The sequence below is a fragment of the Peromyscus leucopus genome, chromosome 7, assembly GCF_004664715.2.
Source record: "Peromyscus leucopus breed LL Stock chromosome 7, UCI_PerLeu_2.1, whole genome shotgun sequence".
Taxonomy (NCBI): Eukaryota; Metazoa; Chordata; class Mammalia; order Rodentia; family Cricetidae; genus Peromyscus; species Peromyscus leucopus.
The window spans coordinates 96,896,303-96,921,901 of NC_051069.1; the positions used below are offsets into that span (position 1 = coordinate 96,896,303).

Sequence of the window (25,599 nt, forward strand, 5' to 3'; positions counted from 1 at the left end):
CCTCTATATCTTTAAAGGGCTTTTTAGCTTTTTTGTTCCCATGGTTTTTTGAGACAGAGTTTCTCTGTGTTTCAGCATTGGCTGTCCTAGAACTTGCTTTGTAGACTAGGCTAGCCTCGAACTCACCAGGATCCACCTACCTCTGCCTTGGGAGTGCTACCGCCTGGCTTTTAGCTTTTTTTTCCCTTTAAGCATTAATTATCCCATAATCTTTGTGCTACCACCACCGGTTTTTAACCTTTATTTTATTTTATTTTATTTTTTTTTGAGACAGGGTCTTATTATATAGCTAGCTCTGGCTGTCTTGGAACTCACTATGTAAATCAAGTTGGCCTAACCATGAACTCACAAAGATTGCCTGCTTCTGCTTCCCCCCAAGTGCTAGGATTAAAGGCATGCCACCACTATGCCTGCCATAGAGCCATAACTTTTTTTTTGGTTTTTCGAGACAGGGTTTCTCCATATAGTTTGGGTACCTGTCCTGGATCTCGCTCTGTAGACCAGGCTGGCCTCGAACTCGCAGAGATCCACCTGGCCCTACCTTGCAAGCGCTGGGATTAAAGGCGTGCACCACCACCACCACCACCACCACCACCACCACCACCACCACCACCACCACCACCACCACCACCACCACAATCATCACCATCATCACCACCATCACCACCACCACCACTGCCCAGCGAGAGCCATAACTTTAATAGAGCAGATGGATTTTTTTTCCGGTCATGAATGGTTGTGAGCTGCGGGTGCTAGGAACCCAGCCTGGGCCCTCTGCAAGAGCAAGTGCTCTTACTTGAACTTGACTAATCCTATAGCCCCTTTGTTCTGTTTTCTGAGGAAGAGTTTCTTGTAGCTCCGACTCTGTGTGGTCAAGGATAACTTTAAACTTCTGGTCCTCCAGCCTTCACTTCTTGAGTGCTGGAGTTAACAGTTTTATACAACTATGCTCAGTTTTGTGCTGTTCTGGGTGTCAAACGGAGGCCCTTTATACATGCTAGACAAATAATAGTCTACCAACTGAACTACATCCCCAGTCTTAGATTTTGATGTTATCAATGTCTATATTGCGTAAGGAAACCTTTTCGGCTGACTTTGTTAGAAAGGTTTTACTTGAGCATGGATGTTATTAGAGATTTTCTGAGGGATTTACCCCTGCTTCCTGAGTTTCTTTAAAAAAAAAAAAAGAAGAAGAAGAAGAAGAAGCAGCTAGAACTCCCATATGACCGGAAAGAATCTCAGGTGTCTGACAGATACCTACGCACTCGTTTATTGTAGCACCATTCACAATAACCAAGGTATGGAATCAGCCTGGCCATCCATCAGCAGACGAATTGAATAAGAAACCGGTATATGGGGGCTGGAGAGATGGCTCAGCGGTTAAGAGCACTGGCTGCTCTTCCAAAGGTCCTGAGTTCAATTCCCAGCAACCACATGGTGGCTCACAACCATCTGTAATGAGATCTGGCACGCAGACAGAACACTGTATACATAATTAATAAATAAATCTTAAAAAAAAAAAAAACTGGTATATGTACACAATGGAGTTTTATTAAGTCATGAAGAAGGAAATTATTTAGAAAGACACTGTCTCAAAAAAACCAAACAGGAGGAAGAAGTGTGTAAATTGCATGGTAGATGGGAGTTTGAGATCATCATGTTAAATGAAATAAATGAAATTCAGAAAGACAAATACTGCATATTTCTCCATAGCAGAGTCTTTTTTTTTTTTTTTTTTTTTTTTTTTTTTTTTTTTTTTTTTTTTTTGAGACAGGGTTTCTCTATGTAGCCTTGGCTGTTCTGGAACTTTCTGTAGACCAGTCTGGCCTTGAACTCAGAGATCCACCTGCCTCTGTCCACCTGGGATTAAAGGCATGCAGCACCACTACCTGGCCAGAATCTTTATTTTTAAAAGATATTTAAATTAAAATATGAAAGTAGAAGGTAGATTATTTAGCCACAAGAAAGGGACAAGCAGGAGGGATGAAAGGCACAAAAGAGGCTAATTCAGGTTGAATATGAACAGAGCTCATGATATGCATGTATGAAAATACCATAATGAAACCCATCATTTTGTATAATGAGTATATACTAAAAAAGTCCCAGAAGATTATATTACCACCCTTGCCAAACACAAGCTATAATGTGAGGGCTTCTGGGATACCATTCTTTCTTTAGATGAAATAGTGAATTATAGACATTTCTTAGAGAGTGAAGATTTTGTATTTTTTGCCTTTAGTTCATAAGTTTTTTTTTTTGTTCGAGACAGTTTCTCTGTAGCTTTGGAGCCTGTCCTGGAACTCACTCTGTAGACCAGGCTGGAACTCGAACTTACAGAGATCCACCTGCCTTTGCCAGATTAAAGGCATGTGCCACCCCCGCCCGGTTAGTTATTCAGAGTTTTACAGTACTGGGGATCAAACCTGAGCCTTCAGTATGCTCTGCAAACATGTACACTGAGTTGTATCTCCAGTTCTTATTTTATTTTTTTCTGTTGAGACAGGGTCTTACTAGTTGTCCAGGCTGTGTAGTGTCTGGTAGGTCTTGAATTTATGGTTTTCCTGACTCAGCTGGGATTACAAGCCTACTTTACCAGGCTAGGTTTTGATGATTTTTGGTATTTTGGCTAAAGTTAAAAATAGCACAGAAAATAGATATGAATACCAGGAAGTTTCTAACCAGTTTGGAAAGATAAATGATAAAATATATGATTCCATTAGATATTTCATGAGTGTCTCCTAGGAAAATCCTGACCAAATATTAAATTAGAGGGTTTTTTTTTTCTCTTTTTCTTCTTCTTCTTCTTCTTTTTTTTTTTTTTTTTTTTGTAGCCCTAGCTTTTCTGGAGCTCTCTATGTAGACCAGGCTGGCCTTGAACTCAGAGATCCCTGCCTCTGCCTCCTGAGTGCTGTGATTAAAGGCATGTTGTCACTGTACCTGGCTCAACTGGATTTTTGTTTGTGTTAATTTTTTTTTTTTTTTTTGCTTTTGATCAGGGGACTGAACTCAGTTCAAGGTCTTGCACATGCTAGCCCAATGTTCTACCACTGAGCTAATCCCAGCCAACTGTGAACTCACTTTTGACTTTGTGTATGTATATACACACATACATACACATTAGTAAGTGTAAGAGATTGGAGTAATGGAGGACTTGGCTAGTCAGAAGTAGAGAGAACTCAAGAAAAGAATAGAAAACCTACTTTTGGGAATGGCTAGGTGGCTGTGGTCCCTAGAATAAACATGCTTAAGGAAGACCCTGTTTGTAGGCTCAGGTCTCTACCTTGTTAGATGGGGCACAGCTTTGCCTAACAAGATAGCAGAGAAAATTATTGTGGGGTTATGTTGGCAGAACATGTTAGAAATCAACATCCTAGAACTTAGTGGGTAGATTCCATTTACAAGGAAATTTATCACCAAAAGCACTATACTGTGAAGTTCTTGGGTGAGGTGTTAGAGGAAGCTGCTGGCCTCTATGCGATGCATCGTGGGAGTCAGAACAGCTGTGATTGGGCTCTAGGAGAGCTGGCTAAGTGGTGGGGCTGGTGAGAGTTACATAACGGAACCAGAATGAAGAGCTCCTTCCTTGTGCACCAGCATCTCTTTAATGTCTACTGACAAAGCGTAATATCAGCTAGCAAGGGAACAGAATGATTTCTTCTCTGTTTTTGCCAAGTAGGCAATAGGGGGTGGGTTTGGGCTAAATTTATTGGAAACTGGTAAAGTTCTATTAGAGTTACATCAACTAGTATATTTCTGAATAGAGTTGATGATTGCCACCAGATCCCTAGCCCGTTATTTTTGAGGACAGGGTTTCACTAATTAACCCAGCCTGGCTTTGAACTCAATCTACCTGCCTTAGCCTTCTGAGTGCTAGGATTACAGGTGAGTACAACCATGCCCAATTTTTGTTTGTTTCTTTAACAAGAGGTTGATTTTAAACTGCTATCCTATTCTAGCCTGGGATAACCTGTGCTTTGGTGTTTCTCATCCTAGATATATTTGAGTTGTTTTAAAACTTCATTTGAGGCCTGGCAGTGGTGCTGCACACCTTTACTCTCAGCCCTCAGGAGGCAGAAGTAGGTAGATCTCTTGAGTTCAAAGCCAGCTTGGTCTGTAGAGTGAGTTCTAGGACAGCCAGCATTATGCAGAGAAACCCTGTCTCAACAAACCAAACCAGACCAGAACCCTTCATTTACTCTGTGTATTCTGTGTGTGTGCACTCATACAAACATACTTACATGACTATTTGGGTGAAGGCCAGAGGACAGCCTTCGGTTCATTTCTTCAGATGACGTTCACATTCTTTTTGAGAAAGCGTTCTTACTGACCCAGAACTCACCAAGTTGGCTAGGCTGAATGGCCATCAAGCCCCAAGGATCTACTTATTTCTACCTTGTTAGCGCTGGGAACACCTATCACCATGCCCATTTATTATTCCTTCATTAGTTGTTTTGAGACTTGGTCTTAACCTTGTGTCTTTGACTGGCCTCAGACTTATAGAGATCTGCCTTGTAGGAGTGGCATTAAAGGTCTGTACCACCACACCTAGCCCATTTATTTTGATTTACTGATGTAAACCAGGCTGTCCTCAAACTTACAGAGATCCTCCTGCCTCTGTCTCTTGAGACTGGGAATAAAGATGTGGGCCACCATGTACAGCTCATTTATTTTTTTAAAATGTAGGCTTTAGGGCCTGGAGAGATGGTTTAGTGGTCACGAGTACTTGCTCTCTTGCAGAAGGCTTGGGTTCACTTTCTAGCGCATGCTTTGAACCATCTGTAATTCAGTTCTAGGGAATCTGATGCCCTTTGTAGGCATGTATGGTGCATCTGTGTACATACAGGCAAAACATCCATACACATAAAAAGTAAAGTTTTTAAATGTGGGTTTTAGAGGCTGGAGAAATGACTGTGTTGGAGAGCGTATACTGCTTTTTGTGATTTCTTAAGCTTGAGTCCTAACACCCATATCGGGTGGCTTGCAAGCGCCTGTAGCCCAGCTCTAGGGGAATCTGGTGCCTCTGGCCTCTGTAGGCACCTGCACTCGTTTGTACATACCCACACACGGACACACACATACACATAATTAAAAATATTTTTTTTTTCAGAGCTGAGGACCGAACCCAGGGCCTTGTGCTTGCTAGGCAAGAGCTCTACCACTGAGCTAAATCCCCAAACCCTAAATTCATTTTTTTAATTAAAAAATTTAGACTTTATGTATATGGGTGTTTCGCTGCATGATAAGTGTATGTATGCACTGTGTGTGTAGATGTGCAGAGGTCAGAGGTGTTGGATCCCCTGGAACTGGAGTTACAGATGTGTGTAAGCCATCAAACCAGGTTCCTCTGGAAGATCAGCCAGTCCTAACAGCTGAACCATCTCTCCAGTTCCTAAAATTGATGTTTTAGTTATTACCGTATGTGTATTTGTACATGCACATGCATGTGTATCATGGCCACATGTGAAGGTCAAAGGCCGACTTTGAGGAATCTGTTCTCTTACTAGGGGTGCTGGGAATTGAACTCAAGTCCTCAAAAGTGTTTTTACTTACTGTGCCATCTTGTTGACCTAATTTCCAGCAATTCTATTTGTTTGTTTGTTTGTTTTGTTTTTCACTGTGTATCCCTAGCTGGCCTATAACTGTGTAGACCAGGCTGGCCTCGAACTCACAGAGATCCACCTGCCTCCACCTCCCAAGTGCTGGGATCAACAGAGTGCACCACCGTGCAAATCATATAACTTTATAATTTCACCTAGAAATTTTATAGTTTTAGTCTTTACATTTAGGTGTTTGATTTATCTTGAATTATATGTTGAGATTAGAGATGAGGTTTGTTTTCTTTTATCCTTATGGATATCAGGTTGTGCAAGTATTGTTAACATTTATTGTAAAGTCTTGTCATCTTTATTTATTTGTTTGGTGATTGTTTTCTTACATTTTTCTTTTTCTTTTAAAGGTTTATTTATTATGTATATAATGTTCTGTCTATACAGGCCAGAAGAGGGCACCAGATCTCATTAGGGATGGTTGTAAGCTACCTTGTGGTTGCTGGGAATTGAACTCAGGACCTCTGGAAGAGCAGCCAGTGCTCTTAATAACTGAACTATCTCTTCAGCTCAAGTGTTTCTTTTTCTTTTTGTTCTTTTTCTTTTTGAAACAGGATCTCACTTTATAGTCCTGGCTGACTTAGAAATTGGTATGTAAACCATGGTGGCCTCAGAATCACAGTGATCTGATTGCCTCTGCATTCCAAGTGTTGGGATTAAAGTGTATGCTTCTACATCTAGGTCAATTAATAATTAAAAAAAAAAAAAAAAAAAAAAGAATAGTTTAAGCCAGGTGGTAGTAGCATATGTCTTTAATCCCAGGACTAGGAAGACAGAGGCAGATGTATCTCTGAGTTTGAGGCCAGCCAAGGTCACATAGTGACACCTTGTCTCAATTAATAATAATGCTTGGGTGTTATGGTATTCTAGTCCCAGCTACTTGGAAGACAGAAGCAGGCAGAAGAGTTGCTGGAGTACAAATTCAAGGCTACCTACCCTGGGTAATAGCCAGACTCTATCAGGGAAAAAAAAAAAAAGGAACAAGTCATTCTTTTGTTTTTTCGAGATAGGTTTTGGTGCCTGTCCTGGATCTCGCTCTGTAGACCAGGCTGGCCTGGAACTCACAGAGATCCACCTGGCCCTGCCTCCCGAGTGCTGGGACTAAAGGCATGTGCCACCACCGCATGGCCAACAAGTCAGTCTTGAAAAGAATGTGATAATCTGTCATGGTACTTTCACTGCCTAGGTGATGTAGTTAATTTACTTTTTGTTGTGCTAGGGATTGACCCCAGGGACTCACACATGCTAGGCATGTACTTTACCAAATGAGCAACATGTACCTTTAGCCCTGATGCATTTTGTTTTAAAAGAAGTAATAGAAATGTTGGATTTATGAATAAATTTTTGGTGTGATTTGCAAATTTGCCTGTAAAATATGAAGGTACCAAGCATGCTTCGGTTAATAAAACGTATTGCCTGGGGCTGGAGAGATGGCTCAGAGGTTAAGAGCACTGGCTGTTCTTCTAGTGGTCCTGAGGTCAGTTCCCAGCAACCACATGGTGGCTCACAACCATCTACAGTGGAATCTGACGCCCTCTTCTGGCATGCAGGCTGAATACTCACTGTATACATAATAAATAAATAAATCTTAAAAAAAATAAATAAATAAAACAAAAAAAAAATGTATTGCCTAGCAAATACAAGTGGTTAATCTGAGACCATAAAAATTATTTGGCCACAGAATTCCAAATTCTGAGCTTTGAGTATAACCCTGCTGCTCTGAGTCTGTGTCCTCTGACTAGGAATGCTGGGACCAGGTATTAACCTTGCGATTATTGCAGTGGAGACTGGTTTCCTGGTTCTTAAAATACCCTGACCTTGTTTGCAACCAAAGCTCATCACAGTGTCTCCTTGTTTGCCAGGACTTTTTATTCACTGCCACTTTCTAGGCTTGTCGTGTTGTTGAATGAAATCAGACAAGAAAAACAAAAGCTAAAACCCCCAAAACAACCCCCCAACCACTTCCTTTGTGTCTCCTAAGTTTTGTTCAATAGGATCTTTTATATGGCTCCTTGTTTGAAACATACTTTGTTACAGCTTTTGTTCTTTTTTTTTCTTTTCTTTTTTTTTTTTTTTTTGGTTTTTCGAGACAGAGTTTCTCTGTGTAGCTTTGCGCCTTTCCTGGAACTCGCTTTGGAGACCAGGCTGGCCTCGAACTCACAGAGATCCGCCTGCCTCTGCCTCCCAAGTGCTGGGATTAAAGGCGTGCGCCACCACCGCCCGGCCCAGCTTTTGTTCTTTATGCTATTCTTATCTGGCTACATGTAAACTTGTTTTTGATTCACTTACCAATCTTTTTTAGAGTCTGCACAGAATTTTATATTTCCTTTGTTGCTGGTTTGGAATTTTGTCACATAGTCGATATACTTTGTTCTTTGAAAAGCCATTTTACTTTTTTGTTGTGGTTTTGGTAGAGACTGGTGATGTCTATGCTCTAGTATATTCCCAGGAGTCTAGGGTAGGAGGAATAGTCCCTTAGTTTAAGGCCATCCTGGACTTCGTAGTAAGTTCCAGGCCTGCCTGGGCTTGGTTACAGACTGAGACTCTGTCTCAAACAAAATGTTTTATTGTCTCTATAATGTTTTGTTGTTGTCTTTTTTTTGAGATCAGGCCTTACTATATATCCCTGGCTGACCTGGAACTCCCTATATAGACTGCTGGCTCAGTCCACAGAGGTCTGCCTGTCTCTGCCTCTGAGTGCTGAGATTAAAGATTTGCACAAGCAGCAGTAAGCCCTAATATTAAAAATAAAAAACAATTCTTACTCTTCCATAAACATTTTTCATGTTATATACTTATTCTGTTGCATACACCTGTTTATACTTTATAAGTACACACATTTCTTTTTTTTATCACTTCTCAGCCTTTGGGCTGTGATCATGTATAAATATATGTTTGTTTACTTAGCTTAATTTATTATGTAACTGTCCTGTGCCAGGAATTGCTCTGCATACTTAGAATAATATGTAATGAACAAAATAGACAAAGCGCCTTACCTTCATGCAGCTTGCCCTATAATAACAGGTTAATAGACAGTAGGTGGCTTGAGTGTATAATATGTAGGATAGGAGATGAAGCCATAAGAAAGGGGTTGGAGTGCAGATCCATGGCTAGAGTGCTTGCCTATCATACGTCATCCTGACTTTAGTCTTCAGGACCACCAGTTTCCCTTTCCCCACCCAGCCCAGAACAAAGGAAAAACATGCTTAAATAGAAAGTAGAATGCAGGTAAGTCATGGTTAAGTTGGCAAGGTACAGGTATATCTTATTATGAAAGAGACGTTAATCAAAGACTTTTTTCTGTAGTAGTAAGGATTGAACCTAAGATCTTATGTATGCTAGACAAGTACTCTATCACTGAGGTATATCCCCAGCCCTCTGCCCCTAATTTGAGATGGGGTTCTTATATATCTCAGGTTAACTTCAATTTATGGTACAAATGAAGATGACTTTGGATCCTGCTGCCTCAGCCTCCTGGGTGCTGCGATCCCAGGCATGAGCCATCGAGCCTGGATTACATAAACGGGGCTCCGTGAACACTAGGCAGGCGCTCTGCTGAAGGAGCTGCAGCTCGACTCCCTCCAGTCTTTAAAAAAATTAGGTGTGTGTCATGTATGTGTGTATGATACATGTGTGTATGTGTTGAGTATGGGCACATGTGTTCATATTATGGTACTTGTGTGGACGTTAGAGAAGTTCGAGTAAAATTTCTGGTGTGGTCCTACCTTCTACCTTGTTTGAGACAGGTTCTTGTTTACTGTTGTGTACACCCAACTAGCTGGCCCACCGTGAGCTTCCAGGCCTTCTCCTGTCTCTGCCTGCCATCTCTGTGGCTGTGTCCAGTAGGAGCACTGGGGTTAGACACGTGTGCTACCCCCTGATCATCTCCCCAGCTACCTTTAGCCCCTTTGAAAGTATGTGTTTGAAAAAAGTCTTGGTAGCTGGACGGCGCGGCGGTAGCACACGCCTTTAATCACAGCACTTGGGAGGCAGAGGCAGGTGGATCTCTGTGAGTTTGAGGACAGCCTGGGCTACAGAGTGAGTTCCAGGACAGCCAGAACTGTTTTAAGAAGCCCTGTCTCAAAGAGAGAGAGGAGAGAGAGACAGAGACAGAGACAGACACACAGAGAGAGAGGAGAGAGAGAAGGTATTGGTAAACTGCCTAGACTAATCTCAGATTTGATATCTTCTGCCTCAGCCTCCCCAGTGTTGGGATTAAAGGCCTTACCACTGCATGTGCCACCATGCCAGACAGTTTAAAAACTAAATTCTTAAGAAAGGAGCAGGGTACATAGCACAGAGAATGTGTGTGGGTGTGCGTGCGTGTATATGTGTGTGCGTGTGTGTGCGTGTGTGTGCGTGTGTGTGTGTGTGTGTGTGTGTGTGTGTGTGTGTGTGAGAGAGAGAGAGAGAGAGAGAGAGAGAGAGAGAGAGAGAGAGAGGAGAGAGTCGGGACAGCTCTGGTGTGCTCTCCCTCCGTGGACCTTGTGAGGTCTCTGGGGATTGAACACAGGTGGTCAGGCTTGGGTGGCAAGCACTTCGCCCACTGAGCCATCTTGCCCGGTCCAAAGACTTGAAAATGGTTGGTCTTTGTGTGTGCGTGTGTGCGCGTGTGTGTGTGTGTGTGTGTGTGTGTGTGTGTGTGTGTGTGTGCGTGCGTGCGTGCATGCGTGCGTGTGTGTGTGTGTGTGTGTGTGTGTGTGTGTGTGTGCGCGCGCGCGTGTGTGGTTCCGGGCATATGAATGCAGGATACAGTGTAGATAGCAGTGTCAGACCCCCTGGCGCTGGAGCCCAGGCAGTCGGGAGCCACCCGACCTGAATGCTGGGACCCTCCAGTTCTTTCCAAGAACGTTGCACACTTAACTGCCAAGCTGTTGATTCCCCAGTTCAAAAACTTGAAGGTAGTGGGGGAGTTAAGCTTGGCAGAGTGTTTTGGGTAGAGGGACTAGCTAGTGCTAGTAAGTCTTGTGTGTTTGAGGAACACCATGGACCAGTATGGCTAGAATGGGATAAGTAAATACAAGAGGGGTAGGATATGAAGTATGAAAAATGGGGGGGATGAGGGAATGGCTGTCTATGAGCTCTGGTTGGGTACAGTAAATTGTGCTTTTATTCTGTATGAGATGGAGACCATTGCAGCATTTTCTTTCTTTTTTTCTTTTGTGTTTTGTTTTGAGATGAGTATTTTGTTTGTTTGTTTGTTTGTTTGTTTTGTTTTGAGACAGGGTTTCTCTTTGTAAAAGTCCTGGCTGTCCAGGAACTCACTGTGTAGCCCAGGCTGGCCTTGAACTCAGAGATCTACCTGCCTCTGCCTCCCGAGTGCTGGATTCGAGTGGGCTGCCACCTCTAACTGCAGCATTTTCACTGTAGAACTCACATGTTCTTACTCCTATTTTACTATAATAGCTAGGGTTGCTGTTTTGAGAACAAGACATCTGGAAGGCCACAATACAGTCAGAACAGTCAGAAATGAGAGCTCTTGATCACACCAGGACTGTAGCATTGGAAGTACGAAGCCGTTGAGGCCTCGTGTTCTCTGAGGGTGGATCCGGAAGAGTCCTCGTGGAAGGCTAGGAGCACAGCCGTCAGGTTTCGATGCGAGCACCTGTAAGAGCAGAGTTGAGAATGGGCAGACCGCAGGTAACGGGGTCTAGTGAGGAGAGGTGAGCGAGGAGCTGGGTTTTGTTCCTGCGAAGTTTTCCTATGGTAATAGGCTGGTGGGTGTGGGTGTGGTGTGGGGTGAAAATTGACAGAGCCCTGAGTCTTGAGACTGCAAAATTGAGAGAGGAGATGACAAGGAGGAAATACCAAAGCAGACAGAAACAGGAAGGTGAGAAGAGCAGTGCTTAGGGCCAGACAGAAAATAAATAAATAATAAACAAACCAAGGAAATGTAAGTTTCTTCATACCTCCCTAGAGCGGTGGTTCTCAACCTGTGGGTCGCGACCCATAGAAGGAATTTAAAGACCCTTTCATGGCGGCCACCTAAGACCATTTGCATATCATATTTACATTATGATTCATAACTAGGAAATTACAGTTATGAAGTAGCAATGAAAAGAATTTTGTAAAAAAAAAAAAAAAGAAAGAAAGGAATTTTGTGGTTGGGAGTTACCAAGACATGAGGAACAGTGTTAAAGGGTCACAGCATTAAGAAGGTTGAGAACCACTGTCCTAGAGGATTGTGATGGTCATTTTAGTCCTCTTGGGAACCAGTGCTTTTCCTATAATATGTACTGATAGTCTTCGTTTGTTTAAAAAACCAACAAAAATAGGTCTTATACAGTCCAGACTGGCTTCTTAAACTCCTAGTGGAGGCTAACCCCCTGGCCTTTTTTGTTTTTTTTGGAGGCAGAATTTTACTCTGGCCAGGTTGACTGTGATCTCCAGCCTCAGCCTCCTGAGTGTGGGGATTGCAGGTGTAATCCACCACACCTAGCGTTTATCTTAAAATGTAAACTCAAAGTGTTTGAAAACAAACACAGCACAAATGGACTGTTGTATCTTTTGTAGTTGAAGGTACATATTCAGCTCAGAGGCAGAACAATGGAAGTCCATGACTACAATCCGTTCATAAACTGACAGGATTTCAGCTGTTTTACTATAAATGGCAGGGACGGAGGTGACGATCGGAACAGACCAGCTGTCTCTTCTGTGTGGCAGATGACTGATCTCAGCACAGAAGCGGGCCTGGTCTGTGATGTCTGTCCTAGGACTCACAAGCCTCTGCTCGCTGCTCTTACCGTGACTAACAGGCCTTACTTGTAGGTGGACTCTTGCCTGGGGCTCTTTTTCCTCCTGCTGGGGTGGGGGGTGGGGGGGTGCCTCATCCAATATTGATAGGAGGGTTTGTGCCCCGGCTTACTGTGCCTTGTTAGGCCATATTTGGTGGCTATCCCTAGGAGACCGGCTCTTGTTTTGAAGGAAAATGGAGGAGTTGATCTGGGGGAAAGGGGAGGTGAGGGAGGGCCTAGGAGGAGTGGCTGGTGCAGAGCTTCGGTTTGGATGCAGTGTGTGAAAAAGAGTAAGAGCATTTTTTTAAAAAAAGAAAATTGGGTATTAAGTGGAAAGGATTTTAACTTTTTTTTTAAGGAACTTTTACTTTTTTTTTTTGGTTTTTGGTTTTTCGAGACAGGGTTTCTCTGTGTAGCTTTGAGCCTTTCCTGGAGCTCACTTGGTAGCCCAGGCTGGCCTCGAACTCACAGAGATCCGCCTGGCTCTGCCTCCCGAGTGCTGGGAATAAAGGCGTGCGCCACCAACGCCCGGCGAACTTTTACTTTTTATTATGCACAGATACCCTTTTTTAAAAAAAAAAAAAATTATTTATTATGTATACAGTGTTCTGTCTGCATGTATGTCTGCATGCCAGAAGAGGGCACCAGATCTCTTTACAGATGGTTGTGAGCCACCATGTGGTTGCTGGGACCTCTGGAAGAGCAGCCAGTGCTCTTAACCTCTGAGCCATCTCTCCAGCCTGATTTTAATTTTTTAAAAAAATTTATTTTATTTTTATGTGCATTGGTGTTTTGCCTACATTTATGGCTGTGTGAGGGAACCTGATCCCCTGGAACTGGAGTTACAGACAGTTGTTAGCTGCCATGTGGGTGCTGGGAATTGAACCCAGGTCCTCTGGAAGAGCAGCCAGTGCTCTTAACCTCTGAGCCACCTCTCCAGCCCTGGATATTAACTTTCTTGAGGGAAAGAAAAACTAACTTTAGAGAGAAGCTAGTCAAGTACAGAGAACTCTGTTCCAGTGGCAAGGGAGGTGCTCTGGTACTAGACATGGCCATAGATCAGCAGCCCCAGATTTAAAGTAGAGGAATCTGAAATCTGAATTCCTTTGGGGGAAAGCAAAAAAACAAAAAATTTTTTTTCCCAAACAGGGTTTCTCTGTGTAGTTTTGGTGCCTGTCCTTGATCTCACTCTGTAGACCAGGCTATCCTCAAACTTCGAACTCAGAGATCCACCTGCTTCTGCCTCCCGAATGCTGGGATTAAAGGCGTGTGCCACCACTGCCTGGCAAATAAAATATTTAAAAAATTTTTTTTTAAACTATCAGGTGTGGTGGTGCATACCTTTAAATTCTAGCACTGGGGAGGTAGAGGCAGACAGATTTCTGAATTCCAGACTAGGCTGATCTACAGAGCTAGTTCCAAGACAGCCAGAGCTACACAGAGAGGACACCCTCCACCCCTGGAAAAAAACAAACAAAAATTATTTTAAGTGATTTTTACAACCTGTCAAAAAGACTTTTCCTTTGTACCTTCAGCAGAGAAGTTTTGAAACTATCATGACCTGGTGTTTGAGGTAAAAACTCTTGAGAAGAGAAAGTTTAGGGCCATCCTGGGTGATGTGGGGAAACTCTTTCCTAGAAAAATAAACATAAAAATAAAGCTGGCTCAGAATTTCAGTGTGGCTGATGGACGCCCATGCTCTGTAGATGGATGGATGATGGCAGTGGTTGTGCAGCAGTGTGGATGTATTTTAATGCCACTGAGTTGTGCACTTAATGGTTAGAATGCACACAAAACCCAGTCGCTTCCCTCGAGTCAGGATGAGACCCTGAACAGAACTGTGGCTGTGACTGTGTTTTCTGATCCTCTCCTCTTTGAAGGTTACCAATTGGGTGTGTTTTCATTTTTTTTTTTTTTTTTTTTTTTTTGGTTTTTCGAGAGTGTTGTCATCTTGATGGTTGTGACATGCTATATCTCTGAAGTAAAAGTCTCAGAGTACTTGGAGTTGTAGGAGACCTTGTGCACACAGAATAGTGTCTGGAGGAGACCAAAACTTAAGGAAGTTTCCCAGCTGCCTGTTACCTTCTGGTAGTGGCATGATGAGACACAGCAGGGACACTGACTCGCCAGATGTTTTGATTCCTTTTCTTGATTTCTGTCTTCTTTCTAGAACAGAACAATAAGCTAAGCGGACTCTGACCATTGGCCTCCCACTAGCCAGGATCAACCTAGCTCTCCTTTTGTGGTCCATGAGCTGCATCGTCTGCCATCAGTGTGCAACTGGCCCCCAACGCAATGTGTGTTTGTCAAACCATGGAAGTGGGGCAGTATGGCAAGAACGCAAGTCGGGCCGGAGACCGAGGAGTCCTCCTGGAGCCCTTCATCCATCAGGTGGGCGGACACAGCAGCATGATGCGGTACGACGATCACACAGTGTGCAAACCTCTCATCTCCCGGGAACAGCGCTTCTATGAGTCTCTCCCTCCTGAAATGAAGGAATTCACCCCTGAATACAAAGGTCAGTCAGTGGTCCTTTTTGTGAGCCTAGCAATCTTTGACAGGCTTTGGGCTCAGTTGTCCTTGTCTACTTGCCCTGTGATCTGTTGGTAGTTCTCTGTTATCTCAATTCTGTTAGGCAAGATTAGAAACTGAAATTCTCAGGAAGGTTTTTAGATAGTGAAAATTGAATTAATTGATAGTAAAGCTGAGAAAGAGTCACAGCAAGACCACCATTGACAGAGAAAGGCTGTTGTCAAGGAGTCCCTGTTTGCCACACAAATCTGGGGGGGAAAGGGACAGTCTTTGGTCCCTGGGGAGGATAGAGGGGTACTTTCCAGGCTTTAAAGTAATTGAACAGCTGGCAAGGGCATGGTGTGGTGCTGTGTCTGTGTGTGCTGGAGAAATGTGTTTATGGAATATTGTGTTTATGGAATATTCTGATGCTCTGAAGTTTTAACATGTGAAACTGTTTTAAGATAAGAGCTAATTTTAGCTGGGTAGTAGTGGCACATATCTTTAATCCCAGCACTCAGGAAGCAGAGGCAGGCAGATCTCTGTGAGGTCAAGGCCAACCTGGACTACAGAACGAGTTCCAGGACAGGCACCAAAGCTTCAGAGAAACCCTATCTTGGAAAAAAAAAAAAAAAAAAGGTAAGAGCTAATTTTATCAAACAGAAAGAACTCTGTGACTATTGGAGTCAGGCCACTTTAGCATCTGATTTATTTATTTATTTGTTTGTTTGTTTATTTATTTATTTAAATCTTGGCATGTTTAGACACTGGGCTGCCTGGGAATTGAACCTGGGTCCTCTGTAACATCAGTCAGTGCTCTTAACCACTGAGCCATCTCTCTTCCTCTTAGCATCTGATCTTTGTATTCTGTATGTACATTAATTACTATCTGGCCCATTTTTTCTTTTTTCTTTCTTTTTTTTTTTTTTAAGAGAGGGTTCTGTTATCTGTTATGTAGCTCTAGATGTCCTAGAATTCACTATGTAGGCCAGGCTGACCTTGAACTCACAGAGATCCACCTGCCTCTGCCTCCTGAATGCCAGGATCAAAGGCATGCATCACTATACTTGGCCTATCCAGTTGTCTTAGTTGGTGTTCTATTACTGTGAAGAGACCATGGCCACTGCAACTCTTATAAAGGATAGCATTTAACTGGGGATGACTCACAGTTTCAGAGGTTCAGTCCTTTATCATCATGGTGGGACATGGAGGTGTGCTGACAGACAGGGTATGCTGCTTCACACCACCTGATCAGTCTTCACCACCCAAGAGAGCTCGACCCCCTTTCTCCTCCCTTTTAAGCACTGCCTCTATCAGGCTAGATACCAGACCAGATATCAGGCAGGAGAAAGGAGGATGCACTCTCTTTGGGTGATGAATGTGTCACAAAGCAGTGTGTGATTGGTCCCCAGCTTTCCAAGGACTCTGCAACTAGATTTACCTTATCCTGTATCAGTGAGTCTGTTTTCCCCATAGAACCCCTTAATAAATTGATAGATATAGACCATTGAGGCTCTCGTCGTTACAGGAATGTGTGTGTGTGTTTGTATATGTATATGCATACCAGTGTGTGTGTGTGTGTGTATGTGTGTGTGTATGTGCGCGCTTACCAATGGGTGTTGTGTATCTCTGAACTAATAGGTGTTTGTGGGACTCCAGGCTTGTTATGTGGGTGCTGAGATCTGAACTTTGATCCTCCTGATGTACAGTAGACACTTAATTGCTAAGCTATCTCTTCCAGTCCTTGTAATATTGTTTAAAATTATAGGCTGGAGAGATGGCTTAGTGAATATGAGCATGGGCTGCTCTTGCAGACACCTAGATTTAGTTCCCAGCTTCCACATGGCAGCTCACAACTGCCTGTAACTCCAGTTCCAGGGGATTTTTTTTTTTTTTTTTTTTTTTTTTTTTTTTGGTTTTTCAAGACAGGGTTTCTCTGTGTAGCTTTGCGCCTTTCCTGGGACTCACTTGGTAGCCCAGGCTGGCCTCGAACTCACAGAGATCCGCCTGGCTCTGCTTCCCGAGTGCTGGGAATAAAGGCGTGCGCCACCACCGCCGGCTTCCAGGGGATTTAATGTTACTCTTTTAAGTACTGCATGTATTGGGTGTACTTAAATACATAAATACATGTAGTCAAAACATTCATACACATAAAAGTGAATATGTCTTTCAAAAATTAAACAATTTAATTATGATTTTAATCATGTTAACATATTTTATTTAGGGAAATTTCAATTTAGAACAAGCCAAGTAAGAGTTGAGTTTTGATTTTGATTTTTTTTTCTTTTGGTTTTTTGAGACAGGATTTCTCTGTGTAGCCCTGGCTGTCTGGGAACTTATTCTGTAGGCCAGGCTAGCCTTGAACTCACAGAGATCTATCTGCTTCTGCCTCTCGAGTGCTGGGATTAAAGGTGTTTGCCACTACCACCTGGTTGACTTTTGATTCTTTAACTCTGAAAAACTATTATGGGAAAACACATAATACAAAGTTTACCATTTTAATGTATAATTTAATGGCATTAGTTACATTCACAAGGTTGTGTAGCTATAACAACTGTTCATTGTGAAACAAATACTCAGAACATACTAAATAAAAACCTCCCTGTTCTGCCTGTAACTGAGCCCTGGTAACCTTGAGTCTACTTTCTTTCTCTACAGAATAATGTAGCTATTTCATAGAAATGAAATTGCACACTTTCTGTCATTTTGTACCTGGCTAATTTCACTTAGTGTGTATTTACGGTCCATCTATTCCACAGCATGCATGTGTGTGAGTTGCATATGGGGCTAGAGTTGTAGCTCAGTGGTAGAGTGCTTGTGTAATGTGAGTGAGGTCCTAGGTTGGATTCCCAGGGCCACAAATAAAACAGAATCTAAAAGCAAAACAAAACTCATGTACCATGGTATACATGCAGAAGACAGAGGGCAGCTTGCTTTCAGGAATGGCTTCTCTCCTGCCACCGTGTGGGCTCCAGGGATGCACTCATGCCATCAGACTGACCCCAGGTTCCTTTACCCACTGAGCCATTGCAGGCCCTCTTAAAATTTTTTAATGGGAGCTGGAGAGATGGCTTGGTGGTTAAGAGTGCTTGTTGCTCTTTTAGAGGACCCAGGTTCAATTCCCAGCACCCACGAGGAGGCTATAACCATCTGTAACTCCAGTTTCAGAAGATCTGACATCTGTGGGTACTGCATGCATGTGGTGCATGAACATGCACTCAGGCACAAACACATAGACACATAAAATAAAAATTAAAGAATGGCGGGTTAGTAACATTCACGTTGCTTCCTTCTTTTGGCTGTTGTGACTAATGCTGCTGCGTACAAAGATCTGAGTCCTCTGTTCAGTTCTGATGTGCATACTTAAGATTTTATGGCAATTCTGTATTTACCTTTTCTGTTCTGTTTTGTTTTTTACAGTACTGGGGAGTGATCCTAGGGCTGGGAATGACTAGGCAAGCACTCCACCACTGAATCACATTTCTATTCCTTTGTTTTTGAGAATCCTAGGAAGCATTCTACCCACTGATCTCCAGAGCCTGGTTTTTGATTGGTAAAAAGAGTTAAGGCAGTTTTTAGACACTCTGGCTTGGGTTTTTATGGTGGTGTTTTGTTTTTACCCTGTGTTTACTTGTACTTGGAATTGTGTTTCCTCTTGTCCACAGCTCTTCTAGAACATCCCTCAATTCTAAATGTGCTAAATGCTGTGCTCTGGAGGTATCATCATTTGCAGTTACAGACCCTCATCTAGTTTCTTCACTTCTTGCAATCTATAATTGTTTTGTATATGTTTATTTACTTGTCAAAAGCAAAAGCTAAAGATAGATATGGAAGGAAGTGTCTTTCTCATGATGGAGGCATCTGTGGCTACCTTTGTACACAGTGATGAAACAACACCTCCCTTGATACCAAGGACTGAGACAAGCTTGTCCACACCCCTCCATTCCTAGTCAGCACTTTACTGGGAGTTCTAGCCTGTGCAGATACATCTAAGTTGGAAAGGAAAACATAAAATTGCATTTTCAGTGAGCATAGAACTCTTTCTTCGGCTAAACTATTACTTGAACAAAGGATTTAGAGAATTGATGTCGCAGAATTTTCTTAGGGAATTCCTTGAAGATATATTCTAGCCACACAAAAGAATAAATCAAGATGGGAAAATAGAGGCTGATAGAATGGTTCTTCTCTGGAAGTGTCTGATAGTGCTGGGGACAGTCAAGAGTAGAGTGTGCGGGAACTCCCAGAAGGTAAGACTGCACGGGAGGGTGTTGAACCTTGACCCAATTCCAAAGACAGTGGTGACAGCTTGCCAGAGAGACAGTCATGTAATATACACAGACAGGTTGTGCATGGGAAACCCTCTGAGGCATGAGTTTGAGCAATATGTAAGATGTGAAGAGGAAATAATCCATTCCTGTGATTTGGAAGGAGTTTTCTTCTAATAGGCCCCAGAGACTGGTGCAGTGCTGGCCTAGAGAAGGAAATGAGTGGACGATAACACTCTTGGTCTGGCATATTGACATGTTTGTAAGTGCATGTCTTCGCTCATTAGAGTACAGAGCCGGTTGTACACAGCAAGAGGGTAAAAGTAGAGTGTCCTGGGTGGACCCTAGGTGCGATATGGAAGTTAGACAGAGAGTTGCTTTATCGTTGGTTTTTTCGTTTTTAAAAAACTTCTTGATTAGATTTTTGGGTATTGTTTCTGTTTTATCTCTTTTGGTAATGATCTGGAAGAAACTAATTTGGTTGACAAATAGAACAGGAGCTAGAGAATTGGCTTAGCAGTTAAGAGTACTTCCTGTTCTTGCAAAGGACCCAGGTTTGGTTCCTGTTCTTTACACGAAGGCTCTCGACCACTTGTAACTCCAGTTCCAGGGATCTGATGTCCTTGCCTGGCTTTGTGTGCAACACCTGCGTACATGCAGGCGAAACACTTGTGCACACTAAAAGTGAGAGTAGAAGCTGGCCGTGGTGGCGCACACCTTTGATACTAGCACCTGGGAGGCAGAAGCAGGTGGGTCTCTGTGATCTGGGATTTGGAAGAGGCCAGGGTTACATGGTGAGAGTTAAAGACGTGGTCGAGCACACCTGTAACCCTAGCACTTGGAAAGTGGATGCAGGAAGAACAGTTTAAGGTCATCATCCACTTCATAGTTTGAGGTCCACCTGGGCTACCCAACAAAAATAAAAAAAATGGAGAGAACAAATTATTCCATGGGATATAGTAGGGAAATAGAGGAAGGCATTTCACCTTGGAGATTCCAGGGTAGAAGCTGTGTATGGGAAGCTAGGAAAGCACTGTGCTCAGTATGGGACGAAAGGACTTGATATGAGCACTGTCTTGGAGATAGTTTGTTGGATATGATAAGATAAAAAGGGAGACTACTAAATCTACTTTTTAAAAGGAACTACTTGGGCTGGAGAGATAGCTCAGAGGTTAAGAGCACTGACTGCCTTTCCAGAGGTCCTGAGTTCAATTCCCAGCAACCACATGATGGCTCACAACCATCTGTAATGAGATCTGGTGCCCTCTCCTGGCCTGCAGGCATGCATGGAGGCAGAATGTTATATACATAACAAACAAATAAATCTCTTAAAAAAAATAAAAGGAACTACTTGTTTTACATAGGATAAGTAATGAAAATTTTTTGTCTGAGTTTATCAAATGTTAATGGACTAGACAGTTTGTTTCTTTGAATGACATGTCAGGCAGAAGGAAGACAGATGCAGTGATGTCACTGACATGAGATGGGATCATCTCAAAGCTGTTGAAAAGAAGGAGGGTTACATTTGTTTCATAAAGTATCTTCTGAAAAAATTTTTTTTCCTTTTGAGATGGGATTTCTTTGTGTGGTCATGGCTGTTCTAGAACTCACTCTGTAGACCAAGCCAGCCTCGAATTCACAGAGATCTACCTGCCTCTGCCTTCTGAGTACTGAGATTAAAGATGTGGGTCACCACCACCCCACTTTGAAAAAAGTTTCATTTTATGTTATGTGCCTGAGTGTTTGCAGTATGTCTGTGTACCACCTGCATCCCTGGTGCCTGTGGAGCCAGAGTTAACAGACAGTTGTGAGCCACCGTGCGGGAACTGAGCCTGGATACTCGGCAGGAGCAACAAATGCTCTTGACTGCTGAGCCATGTCCCTGTCCCCTAGAGTGTTATATTTGTCCTGTTTGATGACACCTGGAGAAGATTCTTTGTGAGTGGTACAGAAATCACTCACTGAAAGCCGAAGGGAGAAGTAAGAATAGAAAATAATTAGAGATTTATCCTCAAAGGTAAGCAGCAGATTGAGAGTGAAGATGCTTGTCTGTCTTTGCAAAATGGATGTCTGCTGGCTATTATCCCTGTTGATTCACAGCTGGGTCAGGACAGGTGCTGTCCATGTGCTATGGGGAGAAGCAGGAGCAGATACGGACCCCACCAGTGTTGATATTTGTTAATCAGCTGCTTTTTCTCCAACAGGCGTGGTTTCTGTCTGTTTTGAGGGAGACAGTGATGGTTATATCAACTTGGTAGCCTACCCTTACGTGGAGAGTGAGACCGTAGAGCAAGATGACACACCAGAACGGGAGCAACCTCGACGGAAACACTCCCGCCGGAGCCTGCATCGCTCAGGCAGTGGGAGTGACCACAAGGAGGAGAAGGCCAGCCTGTCCTTTGAGACCACAGAGAGGTAAGAGGACAGCATGCAGAGCTGTTGGCACATGCTGCATCCTAATGCCTGACAGGTGATGAGAAAGTAGTTCTCAACAGCAGGGTGGTGGTGGGTAGGGCTGGCTGGTGTTCGTGGGGCCACTCCCACAGGTGTGTTCCACCACCTCAGTGATGTTCCTTCTGAGTGTGGCTAAACCCAGTTGAGAGAGATGGGAGCTCTGTCAGTCCTTCAGAAGCAGGGACGCCCTGTGCTCATGGCGAGGTCATTTAGCTCTCTTTTAAGTCGCATGCTCAGAAGTCAGAAGTTGAATTGCACTGATTAGCTACTTTCTTACCTATAGGATGTCTGAGCATGGAGTAGTGATAGTTCATATAAACTAGAGTACCCTGGTGGGTTTTGACTGAGAATCTGATATCTTTTTCCTGCTCCTAAGATTTACATTGGGTATTATTCTTCTCAAGATTATGTTTCTCTTTCTTTTCTTTTCTCTCTCTCTCTCTCTCTCTCTCTCTCTCTCTCTCTCTCTCTCTCTCTCTCTTCTCTCTCTGTTTTTCAAGACAGGGTTTTACAGCATTGGCTATCCTGGAACTCGCTCTGAAGACCAGGCTGGCCTCAAACTCACAGAAATCTGCCTGCCTCTGCCTCCCCAGTGCTGGGATTAAAGGCGTGCACCACCACTGCTGGGCAGGATTGTGTCTCTTGATATTCCATGCAGGCATTAGTTAATTTTTTTTTTTAAGATTTATTTATTTATTTATTTATTTATTTATTTATTATGTATACAGTGTTCTGTCTGCACACCAGAAGAGGGCACTAGATCTCATTATAGATGGTTGTGAGCCACCATGTGATTGCTGGGAATTGAACTCATGACCTCAGGAAGAACAGCCAGTGCTCTTAACCTCTGAGCCATCTCTCCAGCTCCGCATTAGTTAATTTTTAATGAGTTGAGTATAATTGAAGTTGACAATCGAAGCCGATTGTAATCACACCACTCACCAAGCTGAGGCAGGAGGATCATTGCATGTTTGAACACAGCCTGTGCTGAGTAACAAGTTTCAGATTAGCCTGGCCTACATAGTGAGACCTTGGGGGAGAAAAAAAAGTGGGGTTAAGAATGCTTCCTGCACTTCAGGAGGACCCAAGTTCAGTTCCCAGCACCCTTACAACTGCTTTTAACTACAACTTTGGGGCTTTCAGTGTCTTCTGGTCTCTGCAGGCACCTCCACATACGTGGCGTACACAGGCATATATTAAAAAAAAAAAAAAAAAAAAAAAAAGTTGGCAGGTGTGGTGACACATGACTTTAATCCCAGCACTTGGAAGGCAAAAGCAGGCAGATTTCTGTGAGTTCAAGGCTAGCCTGGTTTACATAGAGTTCCTGGTCAGTCAGTGATAAGTAATAAGAACTTGTCGATAGATAGATAGATAGATAGATAGATAGATAGATAGATAGATAGATATGCACACACGCGCACGCGCGCGCACACACACACACACACACACACACACACACACACAATCCATGTTGTCAGTACTGTTTTGTTGTTAGACAAGCTTCACTATGTACTTTGGCTGGCATAGAATTCACATGTAGACTAGGCTTGCCTCAAACATGGTAATCTCCCATCTTTACCTCTCAAATGCTGGGATCACAGGAGTGTGCCACCATGCCCAACCATGTGTTCCTTTCTGAATATTCCTAGCTGAATATTCCATCCTATAGGTACACCATCTTTTGTTTTCTCCATTCATCAGGTTGTGATGAACATGTAAGGGAGGCTGTTACCTGTGGGAGTGGTCCATGAACACTGGCCATCCTCCACCCCTGTTGTTGAAAACTTTGTATGTATCTCTCTATAGATACAGATATATGGAGTTTTCTGTGTATATTTACATAGATAGAGACAGATAGACATAGAGATGTTCACAGGGATGTGGAGAAATTGGAACCTCCTACATTTCTTGTGGGGAGGGTTGCAAATGGTGCCGTCTGAAATTTCTGTTCCTCCTGTCCCCGCCTCCCTAGTGCTGGGATTACAGGCATTTACGGCCATGCCTGGTTTACGTAGTATTGAGAAGAGAACTCGGGGCTTTCTTGCATGCCAAACATAGACTCTACTAACCAAGCTACATCCCTAGCCATAAGTAAGGTTTTTGTTTTTCGTTTTGTTTTTGTTTTTTTAAAGATGTATATGAGTGCTCTATCTACATGTATACCTGCAATACAGAAGAGGGCATCAGATCCCATTACAGGGGGTTGTGAGCAACCATGTGGTTGCTTGGAATTGAACTCAGGACCTCTGGAAGAGCAGGCAGTGCTCTTAACTGCTAAGCTGTCTCTCCAACCCCATAGGGAAGTTTTTTAGATGGGACAGTAAACTTTTCACCCCTGGCATCAGATCACTTCTGGAACATGCTACCCACATGAGCTCCCAGAGGCTTGTTCAGGGCCCAGAGCAGTCCCCTCTCCTCACTTAGGCATTAAGAGGTCCTGTTCATGTTACTATTGAAACTTGAGTGCTTGTTCCTCCCCCATCCTTTAGGCTAAGTCTTCATCTACGTTGCAAGGAGAGGGCTGCACCCCCACACCTTAGTTAAGATGCATGTCTTGGTGTTGGATATTCTGAGGGCTTCTGCCTGCAAGAGCACTTCCTTTACTTCGTCTCCATCACCCACAAGGGGCCTCCTCTTGACTGACAACTGTAGGACCTGACTTGGGCATTTGGGAGACAGACATTCCAGTCAGTAGGGAGTGACTGGTGATTCTCTTTTAGCAGTTTTTAGAGGAGGAATTGTTTTGTTTTTCAAATCGACAGCTTTTATGAATCATGGTGAAAAGCTAGTGAATGTAGATTAGCTTCAGGGTCTGCTGTGAAGGTGCCAGCTCTGTCTGCATTGACTAGGTACCTGTCTGGCCTGTTAGCAGAGATTCTGAGTCATACCAAAGGTGGAGATCACTCACCAGGGCCAGGACTATAACTCCAGAGGTAATGCCAAGTCCTACAGGGGCCCCATCCAGACCTGCAACTTGTCTGGGTTTACTTGGCAAGTGATTTCTAAAGTGGACCTGCATCTGCTTTTGGGAAGTTGGGCAAGGGTTGCAGGCATTGTTGGACTCTTGTAGTTGAGTTCAGGAGAACTGAGGTCTTTGCATGGGGGCCTTTTAACAACCGTCACAGAGGTATCCCAAATGCTTGGTGCTTAGAAGAGGGCAGCAGTTTGAGTGCACACTAGACCTGCTGGGTTGTGTGTGTCATAGCCCAGGTGGAGAAGAGCATTTCTGGAAAGGAAGGCAACATTTGAAATTGCAAGGGTGCTCTGCCTCTGCTAGCTTCACTAGCAGTGCGGCTTTGTGGACTAGTGAGTGTGGAGTTATATTGCCAGGCGCGTCTGGACCTCACTAGGTAGGCTTGAGCTTCTTGAGCCTCCTGCCTCTATCTCCTGTCAGGATTATAGGCATGCACTACTGTAGCAGGAATCTTAACATCAAACCTGAAGCCAGGTATTGGGGTGAACGCTGGAAGATCAGAGAAGCAGAACAAGCCACAGCCACCTCACCTCGCCAATTCCTCAGCTGCTCCTCTTTCCTCAGACTGGATGCCTCTGAGCTGAACTGTGCTCCTTAAAAGCCTAAAAGCTTAACCTGCCTAGTTCCTGGTTTTCACGCCTTATATACCTTTCTGCTTTCTGCCATCACTTCCTGGAATTAAAGGCGTGAGTCACCATGCCTGGCTGTTTCCAGTGTGGCTTTAAACTCATGGAGATCCGCATGGATCTCTGCCTCCCAAGTGATAGGATTAAAGGCGTATGTGCCACCATTTTCTGGCCTCTATGTCTAGTGGCTGTTCTGTTCTCTGACCCCAGGTAAGTTTATTAGGGTGCACAATATTTTGGGGAACACAGTATCACCACACACTACAATGTCTGGTGGGGATCAAGCCCATGACCTTATACATGGTAGGCAAGCACTCTACTGACTAAGCTACAGCCTTAGCCCCTTTTTGAGTGTATACCTAGGTGGGAAGTTGCAATCAAGTCATCCTCTTTAACTCCAGGAATTTTTTTTCAGACACTGTTCCCCCA

At 43.4% G+C, this 25,599-nt stretch overlaps 1 protein-coding gene across 1 annotated transcript in view; it reads left to right on the forward strand.

Annotated features, from left to right (window-relative positions):
• Nucleotides 1-25,599, forward strand: part of Ip6k1 (inositol hexakisphosphate kinase 1) — a 43,919-nt gene that overhangs the window by 10,470 nt on the left and 7,850 nt on the right. Inside the window, exons 2-3 of the mRNA XM_028887002.2 lie at nucleotides 14,511-14,858; nucleotides 21,321-21,531. Coding sequence (XP_028742835.1) covers nucleotides 14,636-14,858; nucleotides 21,321-21,531 — 434 coding nt within the window. The 5' untranslated portion in view covers nucleotides 14,511-14,635. The remainder of the gene's footprint in view (nucleotides 1-14,510; nucleotides 14,859-21,320; nucleotides 21,532-25,599) is intronic.